The sequence below is a fragment of the Haliotis cracherodii genome, unplaced genomic scaffold (genome assembly GCF_022045235.1).
Source record: "Haliotis cracherodii isolate W230 unplaced genomic scaffold, xgHalCrac1.p SCAF_3, whole genome shotgun sequence".
NCBI lineage: Eukaryota > Metazoa > Mollusca > Gastropoda > Lepetellida > Haliotidae > Haliotis > Haliotis cracherodii.
The window spans coordinates 61,591,302-61,619,253 of NW_027266286.1; the positions used below are offsets into that span (position 1 = coordinate 61,591,302).

General features: G+C 38.4%; 1 protein-coding gene across 10 annotated transcripts in view; it reads right to left on the reverse strand.

Annotated features, from left to right (window-relative positions):
• LOC139473594 (anoctamin-4-like) overlaps nucleotides 1-27,952 on the reverse strand; it is a 106,577-nt gene that overhangs the window by 8,703 nt on the left and 69,922 nt on the right. For 8 of the 10 annotated variants that reach the window (XM_071256263.1, XM_071256262.1, XM_071256259.1 and 5 more), the window contains 14 exons: nucleotides 26,513-26,643; nucleotides 20,356-20,474; nucleotides 19,342-19,397; nucleotides 18,285-18,341; nucleotides 17,942-18,006; nucleotides 17,075-17,209; nucleotides 15,970-16,136; nucleotides 14,891-14,970; nucleotides 13,189-13,251; nucleotides 7,887-7,910; nucleotides 3,347-3,421; nucleotides 2,474-2,638; nucleotides 1,867-1,903; nucleotides 459-570 (listed from right to left, as the gene is read on the reverse strand). In XM_071256263.1, coding sequence (XP_071112364.1) covers nucleotides 459-570; nucleotides 1,867-1,903; nucleotides 2,474-2,638; nucleotides 3,347-3,421; nucleotides 7,887-7,910; nucleotides 13,189-13,251; nucleotides 14,891-14,970; nucleotides 15,970-16,136; nucleotides 17,075-17,209; nucleotides 17,942-18,006; nucleotides 18,285-18,341; nucleotides 19,342-19,397; nucleotides 20,356-20,474; nucleotides 26,513-26,643 — 1,286 coding nt within the window. The remainder of the gene's footprint in view (nucleotides 1-458; nucleotides 571-1,866; nucleotides 1,904-2,473; nucleotides 2,639-3,346; nucleotides 3,422-7,886; nucleotides 7,911-13,188; nucleotides 13,252-14,890; nucleotides 14,971-15,969; nucleotides 16,137-17,074; nucleotides 17,210-17,941; nucleotides 18,007-18,284; nucleotides 18,342-19,341; nucleotides 19,398-20,355; nucleotides 20,475-26,512; nucleotides 26,644-27,952) is intronic. The other 2 variants (XM_071256265.1, XM_071256256.1) reach the window with 1 other exon arrangement.

Here is a 27,952-nt window from a genome sequence, read left to right on the forward strand (position 1 = left end):
AGATGATGGGGCATTTTTCTACCTAGAGACTTCAGTACTACAAGTTCCATAAAAGTCTCAATATCGATGCAGCATACATCAGTGAGTAACTGTGTCTTCAATTATATGATGGCGTGTCAGTTTTCTGTGTGACGAAGTGATGCAGGTTTTAGATAATGTTTGTTGAAACCAATATGCATATGGGATTCAAACCCACAATTGCAGGATCATAACATTCCTAAGAGATGCAAATCTACAAATCCAGTTTGGACACCTTTGATGACTGGGTCAAATCTACCCCCAAAGTTCACTAAGAATGAATAAAAGCAGCAAAAAATATTTCCATAATCATAAGAAATCTCCAATGTAGGATTCGACTATATCATAAATGTGCTTATGAATCACTATCAAATTGGGATTATACCAGGTGTTTGCGAATAGATGAGCGAAGAAATTACTGCTGGCTTTGTGTTACTTACTTTCCCTTGAAGAAGGCAATGTAGAAGAGCGAGGCGTAGTGGTTGACGAACTGGAACAGGAACATCTTGAGGGTGAAGCTGTCTTCCCACTCTGTCTGTGTGCGGTGGGTTTCTGTCAACGTAGCCCAGCATTACAAACATGCTGAACAAGTCCAGGGATGCAACATAACCTGACACATTCACTAACAAACAGTGATAACACATTGCCATGTGGCAGTGGAGAGAGTGTGATTAGAGTTGCCTCCTTTGGTTGTTGACAAACATGACAGTCGAGATGGGACAGTTTCTAGAAGGCTGGCTGATCCTACATAAGATTTGTTTGTTTGTTTGTCGTTTAACGCCGCACTCAGCAATATTACAGCTTTATGACGGCAGTCTGTAAATAATCAAGTCAGGGACAGACAATCCAGTGATTGACATCATGAGCATTGATCCACGAAATTGGGATATGATGACATGCATCAACCGAGTCAGCAAGTCTGACCACCCGATCCCGTTAGTGGCCTCTTACGACAAGCATAGTCACCTTTTACTTTATAAGAGTGACATGAGGATGATTCGAAGCCTTCTACCTATGACTTATCGACTTGCCAAGTACGGGTTGGATACCTATTTGTAAACACCGAATTCTTGCCTGCTTCCAACAATACTATTCAAGAACTGAGCATGTGCTTCTTTCAAGACATTTGACAGTGGCAAATTCTTGGCACTCCTTAGTGCACTGACACGTTAAAGGACCTGTTACTCATTGCTGCTGCCACATACTTGGGATCGGGAACCAAAAAGTGTGTTTCAATACACTCTTAATTTTTAATTGACCTTGTGTAGTAATTTCCTTATTTCAGAATTTAGTTCTCTGTAAACTGATTTCTGGATTATCCTTTGCATTACAATTTGGAGATCACATTGTTACAGTTAACATTAGACAAAGTGACTCTAGAAAGATAATGTCAATTTGCATCCCTGACTTCAAGGCTTAAAGGTTGAGAAAGACAAATAATTTCTGTATATCTAAACGATATACATATACAGTTTAGCCCCCACTCTATCAAGGTGCATACTCCAATGAACTCACACAAAGTGACAGGAGCTTTTGACAAAGTTCATACAGTTTGGCCCTTATTCTATAAAAGTTCACACTCCATTCAACTCACACAAAGTGAAAGTCCATTCTTAAATAAACTCACAAAAACATGTCATAAACTTAAACTCACCAAAATATGTAATAAACTTACTCAAAACAAGTTATAAACTAAATCAAATTATGTTATTAACTCACCCAAACATATTTTTAACTCACCAAAATATGTAATAAACTCAATCAAAATATGTCACAAACTTAATCAAAATATGCTATTAACTCTATCAATATCCATTATAAACTCAATTAAAATTTATTGTAACTCACCAAAATTTGTTAACACCTCAGCAATGATCAAGTAGACCTGCAACAAAGGATGAAGAGCATGATGTCCTTGTATGCAGCCTTGTGAGCATGTCACCCTTTCCTTAGGTAGATGTATTGTGTTCAAGCAGGAAAAAAAATGCTTTCATTTTTTGTGTTTCCATGACATGGACGAATCTAACATACAAATTCTATAATATCAGTCGTAATTTGTATCATAACACAAAATCCTATAAGTTGCTGACAAAGAATCATTTTACTTCCTAATAGCACTGTGACAGTTTACTCATCTGGGACCACTTGCACAAAGTGATCTTAGCGCTAAGATGATCGTAACTCCCATACTTTAACATAGGCTTACAACAGTTGTAGCACTAAGATCACTTTGAGCAAGCGGGCCCTGGTAGCTTTGGAGGTCTATTATATATTCATATATAACAAACTTACCTGTAAATCGTGTACAGTACAGCACATTTACGTTCCCAACACATTTCTTTCTTAACAACAGGGAGGATGCCACTGACGGTTTGTTTTTTCATGTGAGTTTATGTCAAAATTGTAAGCATCCCACAAACCATATGCTGGGATCACTGCAATCAATGACACCTACCCTGCCCAGCACGATGATGATGACGAGGTTGATGCAAGCTGCTGTTGCTGATGTGATGGTAGAAGCTCGCTGACTGATCTCCTCCTGGTTTGCCCCATACAAGAGCGCAGACACCGTGATACGGTAGACGATGACACCAAACACTGCCGCCACTACCACACACAACTGTCAACAGAAGAATAGAAGCAAAATCAATCAGTATGAAAAGAAAAATATTCAAAAATACAAATGTTATTTCAAATGCAACAACTTGAAAGTTCAGTGACTATTGCCCCACTTCCATGATGAATATTCCCAACCCTACCTTCATTTACTTCACCCCCCGGAGAGTTGAAGGTCCGGGGTTTGATCCCTGACCGCGTCATACCCAAAGACGTTAAAAGATGGAACTTGTTGTTACCCTGTCTGGCGCTCGGCATTAAGGGGCTAAAACAAGGACTGGTTGGCTCGGAGTCAGTATACTGTGTCTGAGTGGGGTATTCATGTTAACTGCGGCATGGTATCTTAGTGAGCTAGCACTATAAATCAGCATCAGTCTGGACTAGTACAAGCAGCCGCACAGTGCACATACAAACAGGTGCATGCACGTCGCTATATAAGTGCAATAAACCCCATTTCACCTCACCTCATTTACTCCAATCTAAAGGCTAATACGTCTCAGACACAGTATACTGACTACAAACAAACCAGTCCAGTTTTGGATCCCATCACCTCCAAGTGGGGTAACAACAAGAAGCATCTTTTAATGTCTTTTCGTATGTTACAGCCGGGGATCAAACCACCTGTCTCTAAGCAGATGCTCTAGATACGCCACCAAGGTGGTAGATTGTCAGGAATTCAAATTGCGGGACAATTGTGATGAAACATACATACCATGAAAAGGACGACCCAGAGAGAAGACAAGTAACGACACAACCGACTGCCCAAGGACAGGTACGGCTCCTCGACCTGGAACACAACAACACGTGTCAATCATCTTCCTCGTTTTACAACAGCCAATCATATGATCATTTGCCTACAATGTTAATTTTACAATATGCAATGCAAACACTTGAAATGCATGACATTTCACTTCTAAGTTAACAGATATATTTTATAGATCCATATATCTATTATTTGAGTATGTCCAGCTTCATTTTAAAACGAGGGCCCTATTTTTTTGACAAATATGGAAATCACATGGCATAGATAGAATCTTCCAGGGCAATATGTTGTGTACTTTACTGCAAATAGACATTTTGACATGGAGTTGACACACATGGCTCCATATTTACATGATATAACACATAACAAATAACTGATCAGAATATATTGAAATACTGAACACCTGGTACTGACAAATAAATGTGTCATGATTATCACAATATATTTCAACATCTTATCCGCTGATAATTTGTGTTGTCAACATCCTATAGAAAGGTATCCTCACTTCACATTCCAATACACAGATCAAACTGACTGTCTGACAGTGATGCACTAGGCTGCTGCTTTCTCCACAAACTCAACACTGATGAACAAAATCATTGGCATCAACAACCTCTGAATGTTTGGCCATCTTACAGATTCCTTTAATTGTTCAAATGTCAGCTCTTAGCTTTTCAAAACATTTGTCCATATTTAAAGCGAAACTTTGTTCTAACTCTGACATACTGCCGAAGATGAGGTCATGGTCATTGGACAATCAGTAGAAGATTTCATGATCGATTCAATGCTTGGAAACTGAAGCTAGCAGATCACTGAAAATACTTTCCATGTCCAATTTCAATATTTTGTTCATCTGGAAGTTTGACTAAGTCTATATGCTATTCCTGTGGTCGAAAGATATCTGATTCACTGTGTAAATAAGAACTGATCATGAAATTTGAAGTCTATTTTTGGTGCTTTAAACTATTCTTTGAATACAGGACCCTAGTGCATCACCGTAGCTCTACTGCTATGCATAAAAATATGAGTGGCAATGTATGACTGAGGCACAGAAGCAACAAATAAATATCAATGCATTTATAAAAAAAAAAAATCATGAAGAAATCTACAACTGTGATAGCAAATAGATTCAGGATAATCAGTAAATAATGATAACCAATCAGTCAGAACACTGACATTTCTCCATGTAATTACTTAAATGTTGAACTGTAAGTGTTTGTAAATATTTGAATACCACATAAACATGAACTATCAGAACAATGAAATTGAACGCAGAAATCAACAACATAATTTAAATCTTGAAATTATCAGTCATGAAGAGACATCCAGTATGATATGACTTGGAGTATGCAGTGATACACATCCATGCTCTTACAAGACTGGCCAGGCATCGGGATGGGAGGTTGCCAATACTAGAGTCAGTGAGAGAAGACAACAAAGACCACGTAAACCAATGATCGATGGCAACAGCAGCCATCCATGCCATTGGGTGAGTGGGGGAGATGGGTTTAACGGTATTTCAGTTGCAATAGGGCGTGTAAGCTTGGTGTGGATGCAGATTCTTTGGTGTGTAGCAATTTGGTGAAACCCATGAGCATGTTGCCCACAAACCTAGAACAATCATCAAGCCCGATCTGGCATTAAGCCTGCGATCAGAGATTTCTGGCAAGCCTTGGGGTGCATTTCTGAAGAGCGAATTGCTGCACCTTAGACGAACGACTGGGACAATCGACTAAATCGTCGAGCCTGACCACCCCCATCCACGTCAGCGGACTCTGACAAAGGTCAAATGACCAAAAGTCAAAGCCTATTACTACAATTCCTGTAAGAAAGTGGGGCTGGTGTTTAAGCTTGGCAATGCTGGGAAATCATGCAAGGTCTTAGCCACAACCATGATAAGTTCAGTGAGTGCAAGTGTCATGCACACCCAACCGAAACAAATGCATGGTGACAAGACAGAGGGGTAGCTTATCTATAATGGTTCTCAAGTCATATTTGAAAATTGAGTACGTTACCACTGAAATGGGTCCGAAACAATAGAGAAGCTATATATACATTTTGATAACAACATTGATAAAGGTTATGATGTGAGCGTGATTGGGATGGCAAATATCCTGTATAGGGAATAAACATTGTATTTAGCAATTCTTGGCAAGCACAAGAGTGACAAACTCTTTTACATGTAATGACATTCTTAAATTCTATCATCATTTTCTTTCTATCATTTTTTTTTTCTCATCTCTCACAAACAGTACCTTAACATTGCAAGTTTTCCTGGAATGTGCGCATTAATATTTTACGACAATGGCATAAATATAAGCAAAATGGCATTTGTCTACACATAATTTTCAATATCTGTGATCGCCTTCACTGCAATCCTTCGGTCTACCAGCTAGAGTCAAAGGGAAGTTACTCTGTCATGTATGTTTAGAGTGCCTGGCATGTCATAACATTACAAAATGCAGTCAGATGTCCCACATAGCCATAAAATGAAACAAGGAAAAAGATTTCAGCCAAATCCAACTGTATTAAATTAGGGAAACGAGCCAAAGTCACAGAGGTCAACAAGCACAGATAGAGAAAACTATCTCACTAGCATCCTCGTTAAATTGCTTCGCAATATGAATCTGTTAACCTACACTTGTAAAGGCTTCAGTTACAACCACTAGCTGTTAGACACTGATTTTGGGGGACAAATTGGTGAAATGTTCAAAATATCATAATGATTCCACAAAAACCATCATTGTTAGCATCTCATTTAAATTAAAAAAACAGTCGTAATTAGTGTGAATATTTGATGCCATTGAATTCGTATCCTATTGAGGTTACAGATGACCAAAAAATGAAAAAAACAGTGACTGTGAACAAATCGGAAGTCAGTGAGAATTGGGTTAAAGTTCTTTTAGTAGAGTTCAAGGACACCGATAATGGGCTTCACACGTTATACCCATGTCGGGGATAAAACACAAGAATTCAGTGAGACGAGCTAACACCAATTGGTCACCCTGTTGCCTTTGAGTGAACGAGTGTGAGTGAGTTGGCTTTAACACCGCTTTTAACAGTATTCCAGTTATATCACGGCGTGTCAGCTTAATGTGGGAGGAAAGCCCGAAGTGATGCAGGTCTCAGACGTTTACCAGTTCGGTGAAACCCATGAGCACGGGTATGGTGCTGACAAACCTAGAAACATAACTGGGGCGAACCAGGATTCGAACCCACAATCATAGGTTTGAGGCATGCCCAAGGGACGCAACTCTGCACAGCGAATCGCGGCGACTTAGACGACTGGGCCACCTGGGCCCCCTTTGAGTGAACGAAGATAGTCACGTAAGTGAAATAAAGAAATATGTGAGACATTGCTATAATTCAGCTTATGGGCCTGGCAGTCCCTTTACCAAGCATTAATATCATCACACTCTTCCTGTATTTCAGTCAAGATCCTTCAAAGTCAAGATTCATCCAAATCTCACAGTCAACCAGAACACGCTGGGATATCATACGTCATAAGTAGCACTGTCAGTGTTATGTCAGCTATATATATTCACTGACAAAAGAAACTCGAATACCATAAATGTTTTCTAATATATCAAGAATTATGCATATTAAAGAGATATTTGATTGGTTTGATGCACAAACAAACATACTGGTACGTTGTATGAACCAAGCTCACCATGTGGTAACACTTGACTGATTTTCAGAGTTGTCATTGATTGGTAGACATTGGAAACATCTCTTCTTAACATGCATACTTCTTTTGGTGGTGAGTACAATGTATATATATATGTCCAAGTCAGCAAGAAAAAGTCAACATTATCTGAAATAGTTACAGTCAATTTCAGTCATTGTTCAGTTATGTGTCTATATGACTTTCCAGAAGTTGGTGTACACATATTTATTTCATTAGGTCAGAGGTCAGAGGTCAGAGGTCAATAGTTCCTTATTTATATTTTTATTTTTTTTGTTGCAAAGCAGAAATCAACATCCAAGTGGGGAAGATTTGCTTACTAAATTTATGAAAATATTGTCAATTACAGACTGATCTGCATACACACCCACACTTAATGATTGAATTACCAAGAGCATCGTTTGTTAGAACCCTTTTATCATGTATCAGTTGGTATCAGTTTCAATCTAGCAGTTCCATAAACTGGAACTAGTCTGAGAGTTTCAACCCAACGGTTAAAGTACCCATCACACAAGCAGAAAATACTAAATTTGGAAAAAAATGCTGATAAAAATTAGGTATTTCCATTGTTTATTGGAGTTATTTGTTTCATAAAAAGACCAAAGGAATCCACAAAAAAAGGAATGGGAGCCAATATTATCTGTTCATTGTTCATTCAATCCATCCTTCATAATAAATGGCACATCTCTAAAAAATGGCTCCCACAGTTAGATGAAACAAACGATTTTAGCATGCTGCCACACCATTCTGAAATTTTCCAAGAAAGAAACAACATGCGTTATCTGTGGAAGTATCCATTGATACCTTGCTGACTTTGTTCCTATAAACCTGGATAAAGTAAATAAATAACATAAAACCAATCCTGAACCACATCTGAATGAGTGAGTGAGTGAGTGTTGGGTTGAATGCCGCTTAACGCCGGACAGTATTCCAGTCATAACACAACGTGTCAGAATAATTTCAGAGGAAAGCCCGAAGTGATGCAGGTCTCAGACGTTTACCACTTTGGTGAAACCCCTGAGCACGGGTATGGTGAATCTAGAAAAATAATTAGGGTGAACCGGTATTCAAACCCACAATGACAGGTTTCTGGCAGGCCCAAGGGACACAAATGACCTTGATACCCTTCTCTTATACCATGTGCAGTGTCTTTATGGTAGAACATGTAGGACTGTCACTGTTCTAACAACCACAACCATGACAACCAGACTATTATCAGAATCTCCAATTTCTGTGGACATTTGATGTAATCACCAGCTTTTCATCTAGGTTCGCCTCACTTTAAAACTCTGTCATCAGCAACAATTCCACTCTTACACAATTCAACTCACACAGATTGATTGTATCATATTGCCATGCTTAAACAAACTACAACTAAAATACTAAGATTATTCCCACCAAAATTAATTTTCAAACGAAATAGATCAAAACCTGATTAATAATTTCTTGTTGTCAAACAGCTGGAGCAATTATCATACAAAACGTCACAACTGAAAGGGAACACAATGCTTTAATATAATGGTCATTTTTATTTTCAGAAGCCCTCTGTTTGTGTGTTGTTGGTGGAACAGTCCGAGGGCTTCTGCAAATGATACTACCCTGAAAAAAGCGTTTGTGTTATTAAAGCAAAAATGGATAGCATACGTCTCAACTCAATAAAGTCAAACAAGAATGTTTGTTTGTAATCTGTTATTCGAACAAAGAACATAACAGAGGTCAGTGCAACTCTGGCCCGGGACCATGTCATTGACTCATTACATTATAATAAGTTTGAACGTGGTATATTGCAATGATTGACAGTGTGATGATTGACAGTGCAATGATTAAAGTTCAGAGTATCAGTTTACTGCCTAAACATAGCACTTCAACTTCTGTGATATGTCAATATCTAATCTGCCTTTGATTTCTTCTAAAAATATGCACGGAACATTTTCGACCAACGTATTAGTTGAATCGTGAAGTGCCTGCTCAATCACACGAGTCTTCAGAACCGGTCCGATACAGTCAAACATTATGTTTGATTACTTTAATAAGCAAATCAGCAATGACATCATAGGCCACTTTATAATTCCATCCATTTTAGCCACAATATCTGGATAATCAAACACTTCATCACACAACACAGGGAGGAACACACACACACATGTTGATACAAAATTATCAAAATCAAAAATACATGTCTAGTATTGTGCAATTAGCAGTTTTATATCTAATATAACAAAAAACAACTAGCATGTTATTCAAGCATTAAAGTATCCTATTTACATATTAACATGTTATCATTAATGAGAATGTGACACAAAATGAATATAAAAAGTCTTGTTTTGTAAATTTGAGTTACATAAACTTTGAATTTAAATATTCTTTTAATTTCATTCTACTAAATACAGAACCAAGAACCAGAAAGCAGATCTAGCATTTTATATTTATATGGTGGCATAAAGCGTCATGCAATCGCTACTTGATACCGCACATGTGCAATATGCGCAAGTATGGAAGTCATTAATACCAGATTAGCATCCAACTTATTCATAACACCAGGGACCCACTTGCACAAAACGATCCTAGCGCTGAGACTATCGTAAGCCAATGTTAAAGTACCGTATTCGAGGTAATAAACGCCCAGGGCGCTCTCAAAATTAGAAATAGGTGGCTCTTATTAGAATATTATTTTGGTGAAAAAAAACAGAGTTGAAAGATAAATCTTGTGGTTTATGCTGACAGACTGAAGTGTTTATGTACAACAGATATATTTTTCCAGAATTTAATTGCTCATAATTAAGGGTGCATATAACACACGAGTGTGTATTATACGTGAATAAATAAATCTTGTGAACATTGATCAATCGGAAGGGGTGCTAATTGAGATTGTTCACTAGCCAATAAATAATAGCAAATGTCGCCATGGGCGCTTATTAGAGCGGGGTGCTTATTACGTCGAATACGGTAGTTAAAGGAGTTAAGATCATCTTAGAGCTAAGATCACTTTGTGCAAGTGGGCCCAGATGTTTTTTTGAAGGAAATGAGACAACAGAAACAGTCAACTCTGAATCCTCATTGGTGAAATCTTAACAAGCATTATTCACATTGTGAAAGGAGAATGAAATGCTTAGCGATTGCTTGGATTTAGGTTGGCAATGAAGGAGAGTGTGTCTATGTAGGATGGCCATGTAAGGAAGGTGTGTCAATGCTTTGCTATAATATTGCAATGGATGTGATACTCAGTTCCACAAACCTCCTGAAATAAAATTGAACACATCATGGTTAGCAGACATCAGAATGTAATGCAAAAACTAGGAAATTATTCTTGGGAAAGAACCATTTGAAAGGGAAGAAAGTCTTTGTGAACCATATTTGCTTCAAGAAAGCGTAATGGGATGCAAGACTTGAGCATGGTACAAGTTGTGAATAAAGAATCCTAATGTCAGATGAACATTATGATGTTAGGGCTGTAATGATACGTGTGACATTGCTTAGACTCCAGTCTGCAAATTATTATGCAGTCATGAGTGTGGTGTGAACATTAGAACCAAACCTTGCAGATTAGTTACACTATGTCCAGGGATGACAGTTTGGGGTGAGAGTGAGTATGGTTTTACGCCGCTTTTAGCAATATTCCAGCAATATCATGGCGGTGGACACCAGAAATGAGCTTCACACATTGTACCCATGTTGGGAATCGGATGAGAGTTTGAATATTGTTTACAAGAAATCTGCGCAAGATGATTTAACTGCATGTGTCTTATTGAAGTTTATGTGTAAATTGTGGCTTTGCCAGTGTTTGAAATGAAAGGGGGTTCTGGGGTTTGCTCATGTAGTAATTCGAATCTGCATTGGAACTCCCAAAATCTTTAACATTATAGGGCTATGGTAGGACCTGTGACTTTCATGCTTAATTTCGAACGCCCTATGAGAATATGAAATCAAACAAATCCAACCTTGACTGATGACTGAATTCATTCAATTAACCTACTGATAACATTTGACTCAGTCCATTTCAAACTCATCATTTCTGCTGTTAACAAAATGTTTGTGTCGATTTTGTCAAGGTCACATGAAGATGAACCACCTGTGTTATCAATTTAGAGGTTTCAAACATAATAGAATGAGGTATCAAACCATTACAGGTATCAAATTCCAATCAAAACATCTAAATTGAACACACTGCTGGTTTATCTCCTTTTGAATACATGTCCTCAGGAAGATATACTCGTGACAGGATAACTTGGGTCATTCATTACAGCCCTAAATGCCACTGAAGAGTTGCCTGCCCTTGATGTTCAGAAAGGTCAAGGACGAAAGACAAGATACATAGAGGGAATATGACACAAAACCTTTTGGGGTAAAAAATGTAACAAATTCATGTTAAACAAGGGGAGAAGCTTCTACAAAAAGACACATGAAACTGTTGCATTCTTGTAGCACGGGATAGAGCTTCACACACTTGAATGTAAACAAATATTTCCATATACACATACAGCATTGTTGGGATATAGACAGAGATTAAGCAATCAGAACTATGTGTCAATCAATGAAACAGTCCACAGCTACCTGAACTAAACCACCTAACACAAACCTACCAATGCCAGTGCTGTCTGTAACAAGTTATTTCAGCCAATCAGATTACGTTTTATACTTCATACAGCCAATAGGGCGGGCTGTAACACTTAACACTGACAATTGGGTAAATAAAATGTGCCATCTTTGAAATCATACCAACAGCATTAGAAAATAAATATAAAAATGCACCAAACAGACTACATTACTATGCTCAATCTCTTTAATTCACTGATGAACATAAATAAGAAAGGAGTTATCAATTTTGATGTAGTTTTTGTAGACATCGATCTACATGTAATGATCGCAAATCCCAATTTAAAAAACAAATAAACAATGTAAAACAGTTTTCTGAAAAAATCAAACAAACATGAACTTGATTCTGAAACAACCAACCAATGTCAAACAACCAATGTGTTAATAATCCTTCATTGGGAACTTCAAACAAAGAATTGATATTAATTCTTCCACAATCTCCCTACATACCTCTGAACTATCAGGGTTTATTTCTTCTGAACTCTAAAATATCATAATGTGTAAAAAGCATGTATTTAACTTCAGATTTAGACTATATGATATTACATACTGCACTTATACATAAAGACCTCTCTTGATTTACAGTGAAAGAATTCATCATCTAGCACAAGCAATATACTGGAAAGAATAATTACAAATATTCACAAAATCGTTTTATCATAAACATACATACTTTTGGAACAATAATTAACAAGTACTCACAAAATGGACATGTACATATCATACAGAGAAACCTTACAAAATGTGCCCTCAATAATCTGGAAACTTGTGGACAAAAGTAGTCAGTCGACCTGCCTTTGGACAGTTACAAATTGGAGAATATATCACTCTGCTAGGGGTTTATGTAGAATTCCAAACAAAGAACATTTGGCTGGTAAATAGGAAAAGATGCAATATTGTTTAAAACTGGGATTCTTTTAAAGTTCTTACTTTCTTAATTTCAAAGATATTTCACATCAAAAACCCTTCCTCTTGGTGTGACCTGTTATCAGTATATTAAAAGGCACCTTGACTTAGTCACCAAATAAGTTATCAATGGGTAATGCTTAACTCCCATTTAGGACTTTTTACTGAATTTACTGCAGATTTGGGGTTGCAAAATATAATTCCAGATAAATCCCTGTTGACATGTATATATAGGGAGAGTACTCTGCATTTTTGGTGTGTGTGGCAATGTCCAAATTAAAGGCATTACACAGTATACCAAAAAAATCAACACTGATATATTCCAAAACATCCTGTATGACACAACCTATTTAGCATTAGCACTGAAATTGTTCTTAAACTGTAAAAAGAAAGACAAAAAAGAATTCATTTATCATTTTGCGCACATACAAATTGCTATCTTTCCTTTCTCCAAAGCTGCACATTCACCAAGTTCTAGATGCTACCATGCACTTGTCTACACAGTGCTATGACTACCTACTTGGTGGGGCTTGATGCCATCAACATGATGCTATTAACGGCTATAAACATGCTTTGCGGCAGGTGACCAGGTCATGAGGACACTTACATGATTGATGGGGTTCTTTTTCGTTTTTGTCACCGACGCCTCAAACTCTGGTCGCAATGTTTCCTGAAACATCACAATAACATGCTTTTAAGTTAATGCAGCATTAGAAATTGGCACTAGTCCTATAGTCCCTGCCAAACTGCCCAATGGTAAAGGTATCATAAGGACTAGTAAACATTTGCCCTTTGTAAGGGTTTTGCTCTATGTTGGCATTATAAGGACTAGTGGACGAAAACTGTTAGTTTCTAACCGTGGTTAATGTCAAGTTAATGTCTAGACATTGTCACATTCTCAAATGCTTAAATTGCTCAAATAAAGCAAAACGTAATGTGGATATTAATTCATGTATGATTGAAACATATGTGTGTGAGTCGTTAAACAATGGCGGTCTATCAGCTGGTGCTTAACCGTCAATCTGAAAATAATCGAGTCTGAAGCAGACAAAACTGAAAACATGGGCAACAGTCTACTCCATCCGGTCCATACATGCTGGAGAACCAAGTCATCAAGCCTGACCACCTTGTTACCAAGCAGTTGGTTCTTACAACAAATCTGAGATACCTGCCACAAAAACTGACATGGCAACCCAATGAAAACTAATCATAATCCACGATTACTTCATGTTTCCATCAGCTTTGGTTTGTATAATGCTTATTACTGCACATACCAGCTTTATGATGGCTATCTGTAAAATATTGAGATAATACAATCCAGTGATTGATATAGTGAGCATTGATCCGTGTTGTCGAGATACGATGACACACAAGCCACACAGCCTGACCACCTGAGCCACTGTGTTGCCTCGCGTAACCAGCCAAGGTTGCTGGGGACCTTTTCTAACCTGGAATCTCCATGGGGAGGCTACTTCATGTGCAAATGCTGACTGGGAATGTTCTGTTTCCTTGAGTACGGGTGGCCCAATCGTCTAAAGCACCACGATTTGCTATGCAGAGTTGCGTCCCTTGGGCACGCCAGAAACCTACGAATGTGGGTTTGAATCCTGGTTCACCCCAATTATGTTTCCAGGTCTGTCAGTACCATACCCTTGCTCATGGGTTTCACCGAAGTTTTAAATGTCTAAGACTTCGGGCTTTCCTCCCACATTAAGCTGACACGCCGTGATATAACTGGAATACTGTTAAAAGCGGCGTTAAACCCAAATCACTCACACTGTTTCTTGTACTGACATATCACCTAAAGATTTAACCGCCTCTGCCTCAGGTCATTGGTTTGATGCCTTTCAGCGTCATACCAAAAGGCATTACAAGATACTTGACCTGGCATTTGGCATTTAGGGGCTAAAACAAGGACTGGTTGGCTCGGAGTCAGTATACTGTGTCTGAGTGGGGTATCCATGTTAACTGCAGCATGGTATCTCAGTGGGCTAGCACTATAAAACCAGATTAAGTCTGGACAAGTTCTAACAGTCGCAGATACACACACACACACACACACACACACACACACACACACACACACACACACACACACACACACACACACACACACACACACACACACACACACACACACACACACACACACACACACACACACACACATCAATGCACATAGCTATTTCAGTGCCATAATCATGAACACGACACTAAAACCATCATCACCTAACCTCAATTCTTAATTTTCAAACACTGTCAACCAATAAACACTGAAAAGACAAGTAACACTTGAAAGTAAAACTAACCTCCTCTTCAAAATCAGCAACATCCCAATCATATTCAATCTCAGCTTGACGTCGTTTCCACATTTCAGCAAAGAATGTAGCTGGAAGTCAATGATTAAACACATTAGGCATGGTGTCTCACTCAAAAGATTTCCCTCCATGTCACCATACTCAGGACAACATCTTTACCAGTCCAACTACAAGTTCATTGATAACACTATTCTGATTCGTTAATTTTTTTACTATATCATGGCCAAGTCAATTCTCATTCAGGAGAGGGGCGGTCAGGTAGCCTAGTGGTTAAAGCCTTCGCTCTTCACGCCGAAGACCAGGGTTCGATTCCCGACATGGCTACAATGTGTGAAGCCCATTTCTGGTGTCCCCCGCCCTGATATTGCTGGAATATTGCTAAAAGCCGCGTAAAACCATCCTCACTCACTCACTCATTCAGGAGAGTCATATTTTTTTAAAGATTATTTCAAGATCATGACCGAGAAATATTATGTCCTAAGTTTGTCTGTTTCTGTTTTTGTTTATCACCTCACTCAGCAATATTTCAGATATATGGTATCAGTCTGTAAATAATCAAATCTGGACCAGACAATCCAGTGATTGACCTCACAAGCATCGATCTATGCAATTGGGATACGATGACATGCATCAACCAAGTCAGCGAGCCTGACCACCCGATCCCGTTAGTCGCCTCTTACGACAAGCAAAGTCGCCTTCTACTGCAAGCATGGGTTGCTGAAGACCTATTCTCCCCCAGAAAGTAACAGGGGTTCCAAGCTAATGATAAGAGGGAAGGAGATAGTGACGCACTTCAGAGACCAAGTTATTGGTGTAATAGATCTGGGGTGTTCATCATTATAGAATGGAGATGTAATACCTGGAACATCAAGGATGGGTAATTCTAATCTTTTTGTCTTTTTTTGAAACATGAAACACATCTTCGCAATCAAAGCTCAAACTTACAATTAGGATATAGGATTACAAAGTTTTATGAACAAATATGTTATACTTCTTTGTCCTGGGGTGCAAAGAATACATGTTGATGGATAAAGCTTGTTTGTGTATCTAGAAACAACAAATGAACCTACCCCACAGAGCCATAAACACAGCGAATGCCACCGTGGCAGGGTTGTCGAACAGATACGTGACTTGTGAGTACAGACAACTTCGCTTGAGTTTCCAGAAAGAGCATCTCTTGTCACACAGAGGACACATGGTGACATTGCCAGCCTCACTCACTTGACAAATCTCCTGACTGAAAACAGATAACAACAGAGGGATAGAAATGGCTTCGTACCTCAGCGCACTCATGGAATATTAGTGAGGCAACAACATTGTACTCGTTGCCCATCTTTGAACTCTTATTTTATCATGAGGAAGCTAGATAATAAGCAGCTATAATTCGGAAAGTTTGCCACCATAAGTCCCGTTTCCATGTTTGTTTCCACTTGTGTGAAGTTTTAAAATACAACATTATTTCTAAGTGTGCCATTCAGGCATCAGGAATATATTTTAACTGTGCCACTGGCACTCTAAGGCAAGGAATTTTGAACATTAACACCCTAGCGCATCTCACATAGATGGCACCTGGCCATATTGCAAGCCTCAGAATATTGTGACTGAAAAATAGATACAACAGTCTCTGTGGTTGACTCGGCTGATTCCGCTACCTACATCATAGCACAGGCAGCAATGGAGTAGCCATACTGCTTGAATACACTAAACCATGTACTGGTAACTCCAGAGACTGCCAAAGATGAGGGTCATTTGGGAAAACGTATTCCATGCTTAACACACAGGTGTACTCTTTTGTTGTTTAAACACAAAAGCAAATAGAACAATTTAAACAGTAATATTAAGTTCAAGACAGTCACCACTTCATTTTCTATCAGGTGATAGTCACGTCACTAGTTCCATCATGGGTTCCTGTCGGAGTCAAGCCAGGTGACAAAACAGCATTATTATTATTATTATTATTATCATTATTTTTAGATTTTATAGACGAAAACAAATTTAGCAAAGAAGATTTGGTCGACCCCAGCACAGTCACCCTGGCACGCAGCCCAGACAGCGAATGGAACTTGTCCAGGAAGCGCTAACTAGTCGAACACTGAACAAGAACTTTTCAGAGATGATTATTATCATCATCATCATCATCATCATCATCATTATTATTATTGTCGCAACACTTACCTGGACACATCATCCCAGAGAGTTCCAAGGCCAAAGAAGAAGGCAACAAGGCCAACAATGGCCGAGGGTATCAACATGCTGGTGTAGTAGCCCAGCCAACTGAAGTAGATGCCGATCTTCTCACCAAAGTAGCGCCTGACAAGAGCACAACATTTACACTGTATTCAAAATGTGAGATACAAAGTCAAACAGATTTTGCAGTCCCAAGATTAAAATTAACACCTCTAGAACCCAAGGAACCCTTAACTTATTAGACGTTGAATTTTTGGACACTTATATATTAGGCAGGGACACAAAATATGAATCTCTGAAACCTGCACTGAAAGCAGCCTTGGATGTTTTGTGTGTGCTTTTAGTGTATGGTTGTTTTAACATTTGGAGGTCTTTGAAGCAGAAGACTGACAAAAGCCTTCATACAGGTCTATATCACTTTAAAGAAGGGGGCACGGGTGGCCCAGTCGTCTAAGGCGCTGTGATGAGCTGTGCAGAGTTGCGTCCCTTGGACACACCAGAAACCTATGATTGTGGGTTCGAATCCCAGTTCGCCCCGATTATGTTTGTAGGTTTGTCAGTACCACACCCGTGCTCTTGGGTTTCACCGAAGTGGTAAACGTCTGTGACCTGCATCACTTCGGGCTTTCCTCCCACACACATTAAGCTGACACGCCACGATATAACTGGAATACTGTGAAAAGCGGCATTAAACCCAACTCATTCACTAACACACTTTAAAGAAAACTATGTTTTCTCTAACAGTACCAAAATTAGGTAGCAAGGTACTTTGTAGAAGAGAACATACACAAGAATGACATAACACCTGTTTAGCTTAATGCATATACATGAGAGGAAGAATACATGGTGACCAACCTGATGTAATCCAGGGGCTGGAACTTGTACCACATCCACGGCTTGGCCCAGACCTCATACAGAAGCTGAAACAGAGCATCTCTTGATGATTACACAACAGGTACTGAAGCTCACCCTCCAACTTTCCTGTGCTCTATACTCTTCAGAGTCTTCAGCGACATGTAAAACTTCCTCATTACTTCCATGTGGATATTGTTCTTATGTTTCAATTAATAAATTTTTACATATTTCTTATATACTTGTATGTATCTATATGAGTCTAGAAAGGTTAGAACATGTTTGGTTAAAATAAAGAAAAAAGTAAAATTCTGTACAGTGAAGTTGGTTTCAGTGTTCTACTTACATGTCTGTCATTAGCCTTGCCTCTTGTCAGCAGTGAGTGTTCACTCTCATAGTTGCCCTGAAGAACATGCACAATCATTGAGTGAGGGAATAGTGCCCTATATGGCAGTCGGACCACACAATCCAGTGATTGCCATCATGAGCATCAAACCACGCAATTGGGATACAATGACATGCATCAACAAAGTCAGCGAGCCTGACCACCCAATCTTGTTAGTCGCCTCTTACAACAAGCATAGTCGCCTCTTATGGCAAGCATGGGTTGCTGAAGTCCTATTCTCTACCTGGATCTTCACGGGTCCAGTCGTATCAAGACTGGCAGTAAGTTAAGTAGTCTGGTGTCGGGCTTCATGGTCTGTAATTAGGAGCAGTAATCCACACTGTCAGGGTTACAATGACAGATTACAATGCTGTATCTGGTGATCACTCATCCAAGTACTCTTCACACCCAGGCTCAATACCCATGCTTTGAACAATATTCCAGTTATATCACGGTGTCTCAGCTTGATGTGGGAGGTAAGCCCAAGGTGATGCAGGTCTCAGACATTTACCACTTCGGTGAAACCGATGAGTACAGGTATGGTGCTGACAAACCTATAAAAATAATCGTGGCGAACCGGGATTCGAATCTACAATCATAGGTTTCTGTCATGACAAAGGGACGCAACTCTGCACAGCAAATTGCGTCGCCTTAGCCAACTGGGCCACCCATGCTCCAATTCCCATGTGTACCAGGTACAGTGTCTTGTGTCGCCAGATGTGACACTGCTGGAATATAGCTAAAAGCGCCATGAAACCACTCACAAATTCGTCACAAGCTACTCTTTACACACAACAGCTAGTGGTAACACTGTCCAAATATTCATATTTAGTTATCCTTTTCTGAAATAGCTTGCACTTCAGTTGTCTTAGGACAAGTTGAAAACCCACCAGAAACTTAACTGTGGACCAAATACATAATAATTTCCTAATTCATCTGAATGTCAATATTTGCTGGATATTATAGCTTAATCAGAAACTGGTTGCAGAACCAGTGAACCTCCCTGCTGTATACATACCTCATGCAAAGGGTAAGCTGCTACATAGGAATTTGTGCTCAGCATCTTCTTGATTCCTGACAAAGAGAAATAAATTAAAGATAGTTTTCTCTCAATGGCCATGACTTGTGACAAACTGCAACAACATAAAGTTTACTGAATGAATTCTGAATAATGTCAATAAAAAATATTTGATACCACCAAATTCAGAACTATGTTAAACACATTTTAATTAAAGTTATGTTAATGATTCTTGTTGTTTGTGGAAGTTGGCCCACTGGTTGGTGTCTTTGTTTACTTCCCATACAAGGTTACCCCATGGAACAAGTGAAAAATGGCATACCGTATTCGACGTAATAAGCGCTCCGCTCTAATAAGCGCCCACGGCGACATTAGCTAAGATATTGGCTATTGAACAATCCCAATCAGCACCCCTTCCAAGTGATCAATGTACACAAGACTTATTTATTCGCGTATAATATGCACTCGTGTGTTTTACAATGTTTTACACACCCTTAATTATGGGCATTTAATTCTGGAAAAATATATCTGTCGTACATAAACATTTCAGGCTGTCAGCATAAACCACGAAATTCATCTTTCAACTCTGTTTTTTTCTACTAAAAAAACATTCTAATAAGAGCCCCCTATTTCTAATTTTGAGAGCGCCCTGGGCGCTTATTACATTGAATACGGTAACATGGCTGCAACTTTACAGCAACAAAAACAGCATAACCACCATCACAATCATCATCCCATTATCACCTCCAAAATCATCATCACCATCATCATCATCACCTCCGTGATCGAGTGGTAGAGCATCCGTCCGGAGAGCGGAAGGTCGGGGGGTCGATCCCTGGCCAAGTCATACTTGTTCTTATATTTAACAGTCCTGACTAGTACAAGCAGCCACACACACACATGCATGCACGTCACTATATAAGCGCAATAATCTTAAACGCGATGTTAAACCCCATTTCACCTCACCTCACCTCACCTCATCATCATCATCACCCCCATCATCCTCATCCTTACCAAACTTGTTCTTCTTCTTGTCTCCCAAGTCTTCATACACACATCTTAACAGTATCTGGTACACGATCAGACTGCGTTGTGCTGTGTTGAAAAAGGTGTCCTTGTCTTTGATGATGAACCTGAAAGTATACATGACTCACTGCATGCACACAGCTCAACAAAACAGGGTGAACAACGTCACTGTTCAACAAGGACGTTGATCAGGTCCTACATTGTACTTTTAGGTTGCTACATTCAGAGAGTTGGGATATATATTGTGTGGTTTCGGAATCACACCATTAGATCAGCATGCACAAGGTAAAGGATCATCATCATAAGTTTCAGCAGGAACAATCCTTGCCTTCCTTAGCCATTCTCTAGTATACATGGGAAGAACAGTCAAATATCTTCGAAGAGTTATGTTAATAACATCAGATTGATTGAGCTTTGATGATTGTTACTATCATATTTTTATATAAGAACAGCCTGACATGCTGGTATATTCTTACACTGGTACACCTCTATGAAGTATGGGTCTTATAAGTGAGGTTCATGCATGTAGTATTGCAATACAGGATATACAAGGGATAATTTGACAGCTTTTATTAAGGATTGAATGAAGAAGCCATGCACAATTTTGCCTCCAGCATGCTTTCAGATATCATGGATATTGTCACAGAACGGAAAAATCTTATGGACATTTTGTCACAGAATGGAAAGGTCTGTTGGATACTGTCACAGAACTGAAAGGCCTGATGGATATTGTCACAGAACTGAAAGGTCTGTTGGATATTGTCACAGAACTGAAAGGTCTGTTGGATATTGTCACAGAACAGAAAGGACTGTTGGATATTGTCATAGAAAGGACTGTTGGATATTGTCATAGTACGGAAAAGTCTGTTGGATATTGTCATAGAATAGAAAGGACTGTTGGATATTGTCATAGAACGGAAAAGTCTGTTGGATATTGTCACAGAACTGAAAGGACTGTTGGATATTGTCATAGAACAGAAAAGTCTGATGGATATTGTCACAGAACGGAAAGGTCTGTTGGATATTGTCACAGAACAGAAAGGACTGTTGGATGTTGCAGGGGTCCGGAAAATTTAAAATCCCAATCGGACATTTACATTTATGCCACGCCCCCTTCAAACAGCGTGTTTTAGTACGACTTTTTACACACAAATTACAAGTTGTTACGTATTCATAATATGATGAATTATGAATTGTTTCAATTTAAATTGTTTAATTCACCGGACAATTAATAACAAATAATATCATTTTAGATATATATGGAAAACATACGTTTGTTTCTGTTATAATAACGATCTGTCAACGTTGTGAACGGTCTAATTAATATTCATGAGTCTGCTCAAGTGTACGCGTTGTAACATTTGGACCGAGACTATTGTCCCATATTTGGTTATCACGTGACCTCACGGGGAAAGTTTTTTTTTTAAACTAAAGATTATTTAAAAACAAGACAGATAATATAATCCTAAATCCTAAACTATCGTTGATAGCAATAGTTATTTGAATACTTTTTCATCTCTACTTAATTATTGACCATAAAAAAATTTGATATCGATCGTCACAGAAAGCAAAATGGCGGTCAATCAAGATTCAATATACGACTAGCTACTGAAAACAATAAAATCGGCAAATCCTCATTGTATGTCAACCAAGTGAAAGTCGTTTGCCACGACTTACAAAATGATCATTCAGACATTGTGGGTTTGTCAGATCCGCTCGACTGATCTGCATCGGTCGACTGGCTGTCGTCACGCTTTCGCTTCTTGTCTGAGGTTACGTATCGTAGCATTGTGAGGATAATGAGGTACATCGATGATGCAAGGTATTTATGTACAGTTGTAAACACATTTTACTCAAATTAACAAGATGTTCTCAGTAATAAATCCTCGATTAATCAGTGTCAACTCAGTTTATTGCCTATTACAGTGATTGACCGATTGGACTATCATTCTAGGTACGATGTATTTACAGCAATCAAAACAAACAAAGCTTGTCAGTGTAGATAATCTTCATTGTGTTACAATTGCAGACAGAAATTGCTTAGTCCTAACTGTTGATCATGTCCGGTCAAAATTTAAGAATGTCCGGACAATACTTTTAAAAATGTCCGGACAGAAAAATTTAAATGTCCGGTAAGCAATATTTTAAACCGGACATTTGAGATTCCCAATCGGACATGTCCGGCGCACATGACGGTTTCCGGACCCCTGGGATGTTGTTACAGAACCGAAAGGTCTATAATGGATACTATCACAGAATGGAAACGTCTGATGCATATTGTCACAGATCGGAAAGGTCTCTGGGGTACTGTTACGGAATGTAAAAGGGCTGATATATTCTGTCACAGAAAGATTCTGTAATGGAGAAATCGTGAGAATCTGTTGACGGGGATTGTTGATTCTACTTCCAGAATCAACAGATTTGAGCATGTTGAGTGATTTCTCAGACTTAAACCATGCTATGGTTGATATTTAATTTCTCTATAATAATAGTGTGACATCATCATAATGGCTAAGTATCTGTGATACAGCTGAAAATGAATGAGATTTGCATATAACCATACTTCTATTAGGAATCATAAACAGAAAGAAACATGTTAGACGGACACTGAAACATTCATGCAAACAACATCCACAGGGATTTAACCACATCCATATAGGACCATCCAGGGATTTAACCACATCCACTTAATTAGGACCATCCAGGGATTTCACCACATCCACATAGGACAATTGAGGGATTTAACCACATCCATATAGGACCATCCAGGGATTTAACCACATCCATATAGGACCATCCAGGGATTTAACCACATCCATTTAGGACCATCCAGGGATTTAACCACATCCACTTAATTAGGACCATCCAGGGATTTAATCACATCCACATAGGACGATCCAGGGAATTAACCACATCCATAAAGGACAATCCAGGGATTTTACCACATCCATATAGGACGATCCAGGGATTTAAACACATCAACATAGGACCATCGAGGGATTTTACCTCAGCCACATAGGACGATCCAGGGATTTTACCGATCCACATAGGACGATCGAGGGATTTTACCACATCCACATGGGACGATCGAGGGATTTTACCACATCCACATAGGACCATCGAGGAATTTTACCACATCCACATAGCACGATCGAGGGATTTTACCACAGCCACATAGGACGATCGAGGGATTTTACCGATCCACATAGGACGATCGAGGGATTTTACCGATCCACATAGGAAAATCGAGGGATTTTACCACATCAACATAGGACAGACCAGGGATTTAACCACATCAACATAGGACGATCCAAGGATTTTACCGATCCACTTAGGACGATCCAGGGTTAGTTCACAGGAAGGATCTCAGGGAGTCAGCATCAGTAGAGGAATCACAGATTTAATTGTACAATTCAGAAAATATGGAATGTGTGTGTCACAACCCAACAAAATTTTAAGATTTTCGGTACACTAAATAACCTGTTTGGATTTAAAATTGACATAAACACTGGTTTTGTGTCTTATCTTTTTAAGAGGTTGCAATTTCAAAATATACTCTTCAAAAGAAGTTAAAGAACATCATTTTTTTTCATATGATTGAAGATAATCTCTGACGGCTGGTGGGTACTGCAACACACAGCCTTCCAATTGTGGGTGTTCCTTAACTTGTTTTGAGTAGTATACAACATATACAACATCACAAATTTATTCTGTAACTGCAACACACACATCCAATTTCTTATCCTGAGTGTATCGATAAGGAGAAATCAGAATTTACTTTCTTCAGATATTTTCTGGCACTTTAAGAATCATGAAAATATGAATATATATATATTCATCGCCAAATGAAACACGAACCATAGAAACATACAGAGAAGTATGTACGTCATGAGATGTTTCTAATATGTACCAATTAATGACAAAACTAACAATGAGTCAAGTTTTACCACAGTGTCTGTATTCTTATCACGATATGCTGCGCATCATTTCCAAACTATAATCCTGCACGAGACAAATGATACATCCTGCATCTTGCATCTTGAGACATGGATCTATGACGTATGTGATACGTTCATGAGCATCGGTTCCAACGACATAACAGTTTGTTCGTTTGTGCATCAAACCAATCAAACATCTCTTGAATATGAGTAATTCTTCATATATTAGCCAACATGTTTGGTATTCGTGTTTCTTTTGTCGGTGGGTACATATACAAATGCAATTATCAGTATCGACACACTCAGGGACTGTTTCACGTCAGGTCTGGGAAGGTTCTAACACTAACCAAGTTGACCATGCAACCATGCACACTCCGGCGCAGTGGTGACTCAGCATAACACCACTGCCACAGCCTAATTTGCATATCACGTGACCGGACCTTTCTCTTGTTTGTAAACAAATGCGCTTTTTCAGAAATCAGTATAGAACGGACTAATGCAAGTATTTGGGGGTGCTTAACATATTGTTTTGCATAATTACATAGATATGCTACTACCACTGCGACAGTGAATTTCATGACAATATTTATTTATACATCAAAGTGACCGTATCGCTAGCCCTCCATTTGGCTTCGATGACAGCATGTGGAGCCGTACAACCAATGTAAACAAAGGATAACTACCCAAAAACAAATAGATTTTCACGTATTAGGATACTTTCTTAATGAACCGTAACCATTCTTTGACATTTGTTTATGAAAATGTGAAGACTTGTCAAACATGAAACGGATGAAAAGCATAATCAATAACTTGAATGGACTGTGAAAGATGTGACGAATCGTCACATGGCGCTGGCCTGTGGCAGAGGTACTATGCTGGCTGGCTCCCGGTCGCATGGAACTCTGGGTAGGAGACTTGCAACCATGCACACGGTGTTTAGGACATACAAACGTGCTAAGGACATGTGATCAGCATAGTGAAGACTTGTTGGAAAATCACCTACCCAATCAGCCCTGAATCAATTCATGGCCTGACCTTAGATAACAGAATCATGCAAGTCACCTACCGGTCACCAAGAAAAATCCTCCTCTTAAATTCTTTTACGAAATATATCCAAATGTTTAGACTTATAAATAAAACATGACATTGTCATATTTATGATCAAACACATTTGGGCAATAATTTGTATCCTTGATAAGTTTCAAGTTTATGCCATATGAATATGGTTTAGGATAAAAAATGTTGGTTTTCAAATTTTAAATAATTTTGAAATTGATCAGGTTGTCTTGTATATTTGGTGTTGATAGGGTAATTTTCACAACAAATCTAGGACATCAAGGACATACAGAATAAAAGAAAAGTGTTCTTACATCCCTCTGTTCAATGGCACGGAGAAAGAATGGAATAAAGAAGTGGTTGAAACATATCTTCAAAACAATTCGCGAACAAGATACATACAAAAAAGAGTAGTGAATATGGTGATATATTAAAATACATATATTTTTTAATATCAGGGTTTAAAATATTAAATGGGAGCGACATTAAAATGCTGAGTAATATTTTTTCATCTGTTATTATAAAACTTGGGTATAATTTGACATGTCATGTAAGTAAATCCAATAAGTAATCATCAAGTTATTATTGAAGAAATTTCTTTCTGACTACACTCAGTTGTTTCTTCTTGATGAGAGAGTTCTGTGCAAGTCAGACAAGAAGAGGTGGATCATATACCATGTTTGTAGAAAGAAGATTTGTTCCAAATATCATTGTGAGAGAACCTGTGTGACAACGACTGAATTAAAATGTTGCAAGAATCTGAAAAAAGTTGCAAGAGTTGTTGAACTGTATCAATAGGCACCATTGCATTTTACTTTGTACAGTATGCTACTTACAACGCTTTGGGATCCAATTAGATCACTTCCATATTTACATGTTTAATGCATATCTAGTACATTAATAATTTAATACCATTTAATTCTAAAATTTTAGAATAATATCAATATCTATAACAAGCCTATACTTTATAGCAAATGTTAATTTAACAATTTGACAAGAAAAAAATGTAATTAAAAAAGAAAATTTTTGAAAATGATGAGAATAGCTATCACCAACATGCCTTGAAGGAATTAACAGTCAAAGGGAGGTAATCGCAACATGAGTTGTCTCCCCTTTGACCAGTATTCAGGAAGTTGTTCTAAATTACTCACTGATCGACTCTTTCTCTGGAGAAGGCAGCAGTGAAATAATCGGGCACTTCAGGCAGCAGATCAGGGTCAATGTCAAATGGTGTCGGACATTTTGACCAGCAAGTTGTTATTGTGTCTAACATGTCATTTTCCTGTGAAATATAATTAAATTGCATTTTGGGGGGTTAAAATATGAAATAAAGCAATGTGCTGACAGCTGATTGCTGGAAATATTTCAAGCATACTTTGCATGTATCATGAGTGCCAAGTCCATGTTTGAAACTATCATGCTTACATTATTAACTGGACTGATAAAAATAACTTGAAGAAAAACATTACCCAATCAGCCAATATACAAAATAGATGCTGGATAAAATAAGTGGTTATCATAGTGGGAGAAATAATGTTGTTCAATTACAGATATAACTACTCAGGGTGCCGACAAATGTCATGCGACAAATCCATGCAAAGACAACATATTTCAGAAGGAAAGTGGGAGAAAATGAAAACCCCGAAACATGTATGGATATCACAATATCTCATACTTCAAACAATTACACCTCACTGAAGAAAATATTTTTAACAAGCAAAAGATACTGTTCAGATCTTGATATTATGTGCTGTTTCCAAAACATCATGCATTGAACACTGACTTCAAAATTACGACACAAAGCATTTACACTTTCCATGCAAAGCATCGTCAAAGTTTAAGTTCAAATTTAACGATTTTGAATACTCATACAAAGACAACATACAAAGCACTTTCAACTGAAAATGTCTAAAAAGGAAACAAGCATATCCTCGACAAAACAACCCTTGAACCATGTTAGTATAAACAAAACAAAAGTTGTTAAGAACTCAAATTGGACCTTTGTATTTCTGGACAACATCCATCAGAGCAACAAAGACTTTGATATATTTAGTATTCATACAAGAGCACCAAAGCCACATAAATCCATCACATGTTCATAATTTCTAAAGGCATCATCCCATTTCAAAAGGAAACATATTTTTTTTCAGCATATGTGTCCAAGATGGCTATACACTACCTATCCCATGAACTCAGCATTTTTATGCCAATAGAATTTATTCCTAACATATGGGCTGTTCTAGGTTAGGCTCACGAGACCAATAGGATCAGACTCAGACATGCGACTAGTACTTAAATAATATGATGGACCAAATGATACCGAAAGCCACACATTTCACTTGAAGGGTGGAGTCAAATGCACGCACGCACGCACGCACGCACGCACGCACGCACGCACTTGATCAATGGTCCCTGAGGACATGGCTAGTATGGTAGTATCATTGTTGAGTTGGTTCAAACTAACTTAATATATATACTGGATTTGTTAATTCCCTTAGTTGATTGAACTCATCTCCTTGACGTAACAAATGTCAAGTCTTAACATATCATATCGCATCTTTACTATCCAGACATCACAGCACAGTGTATGA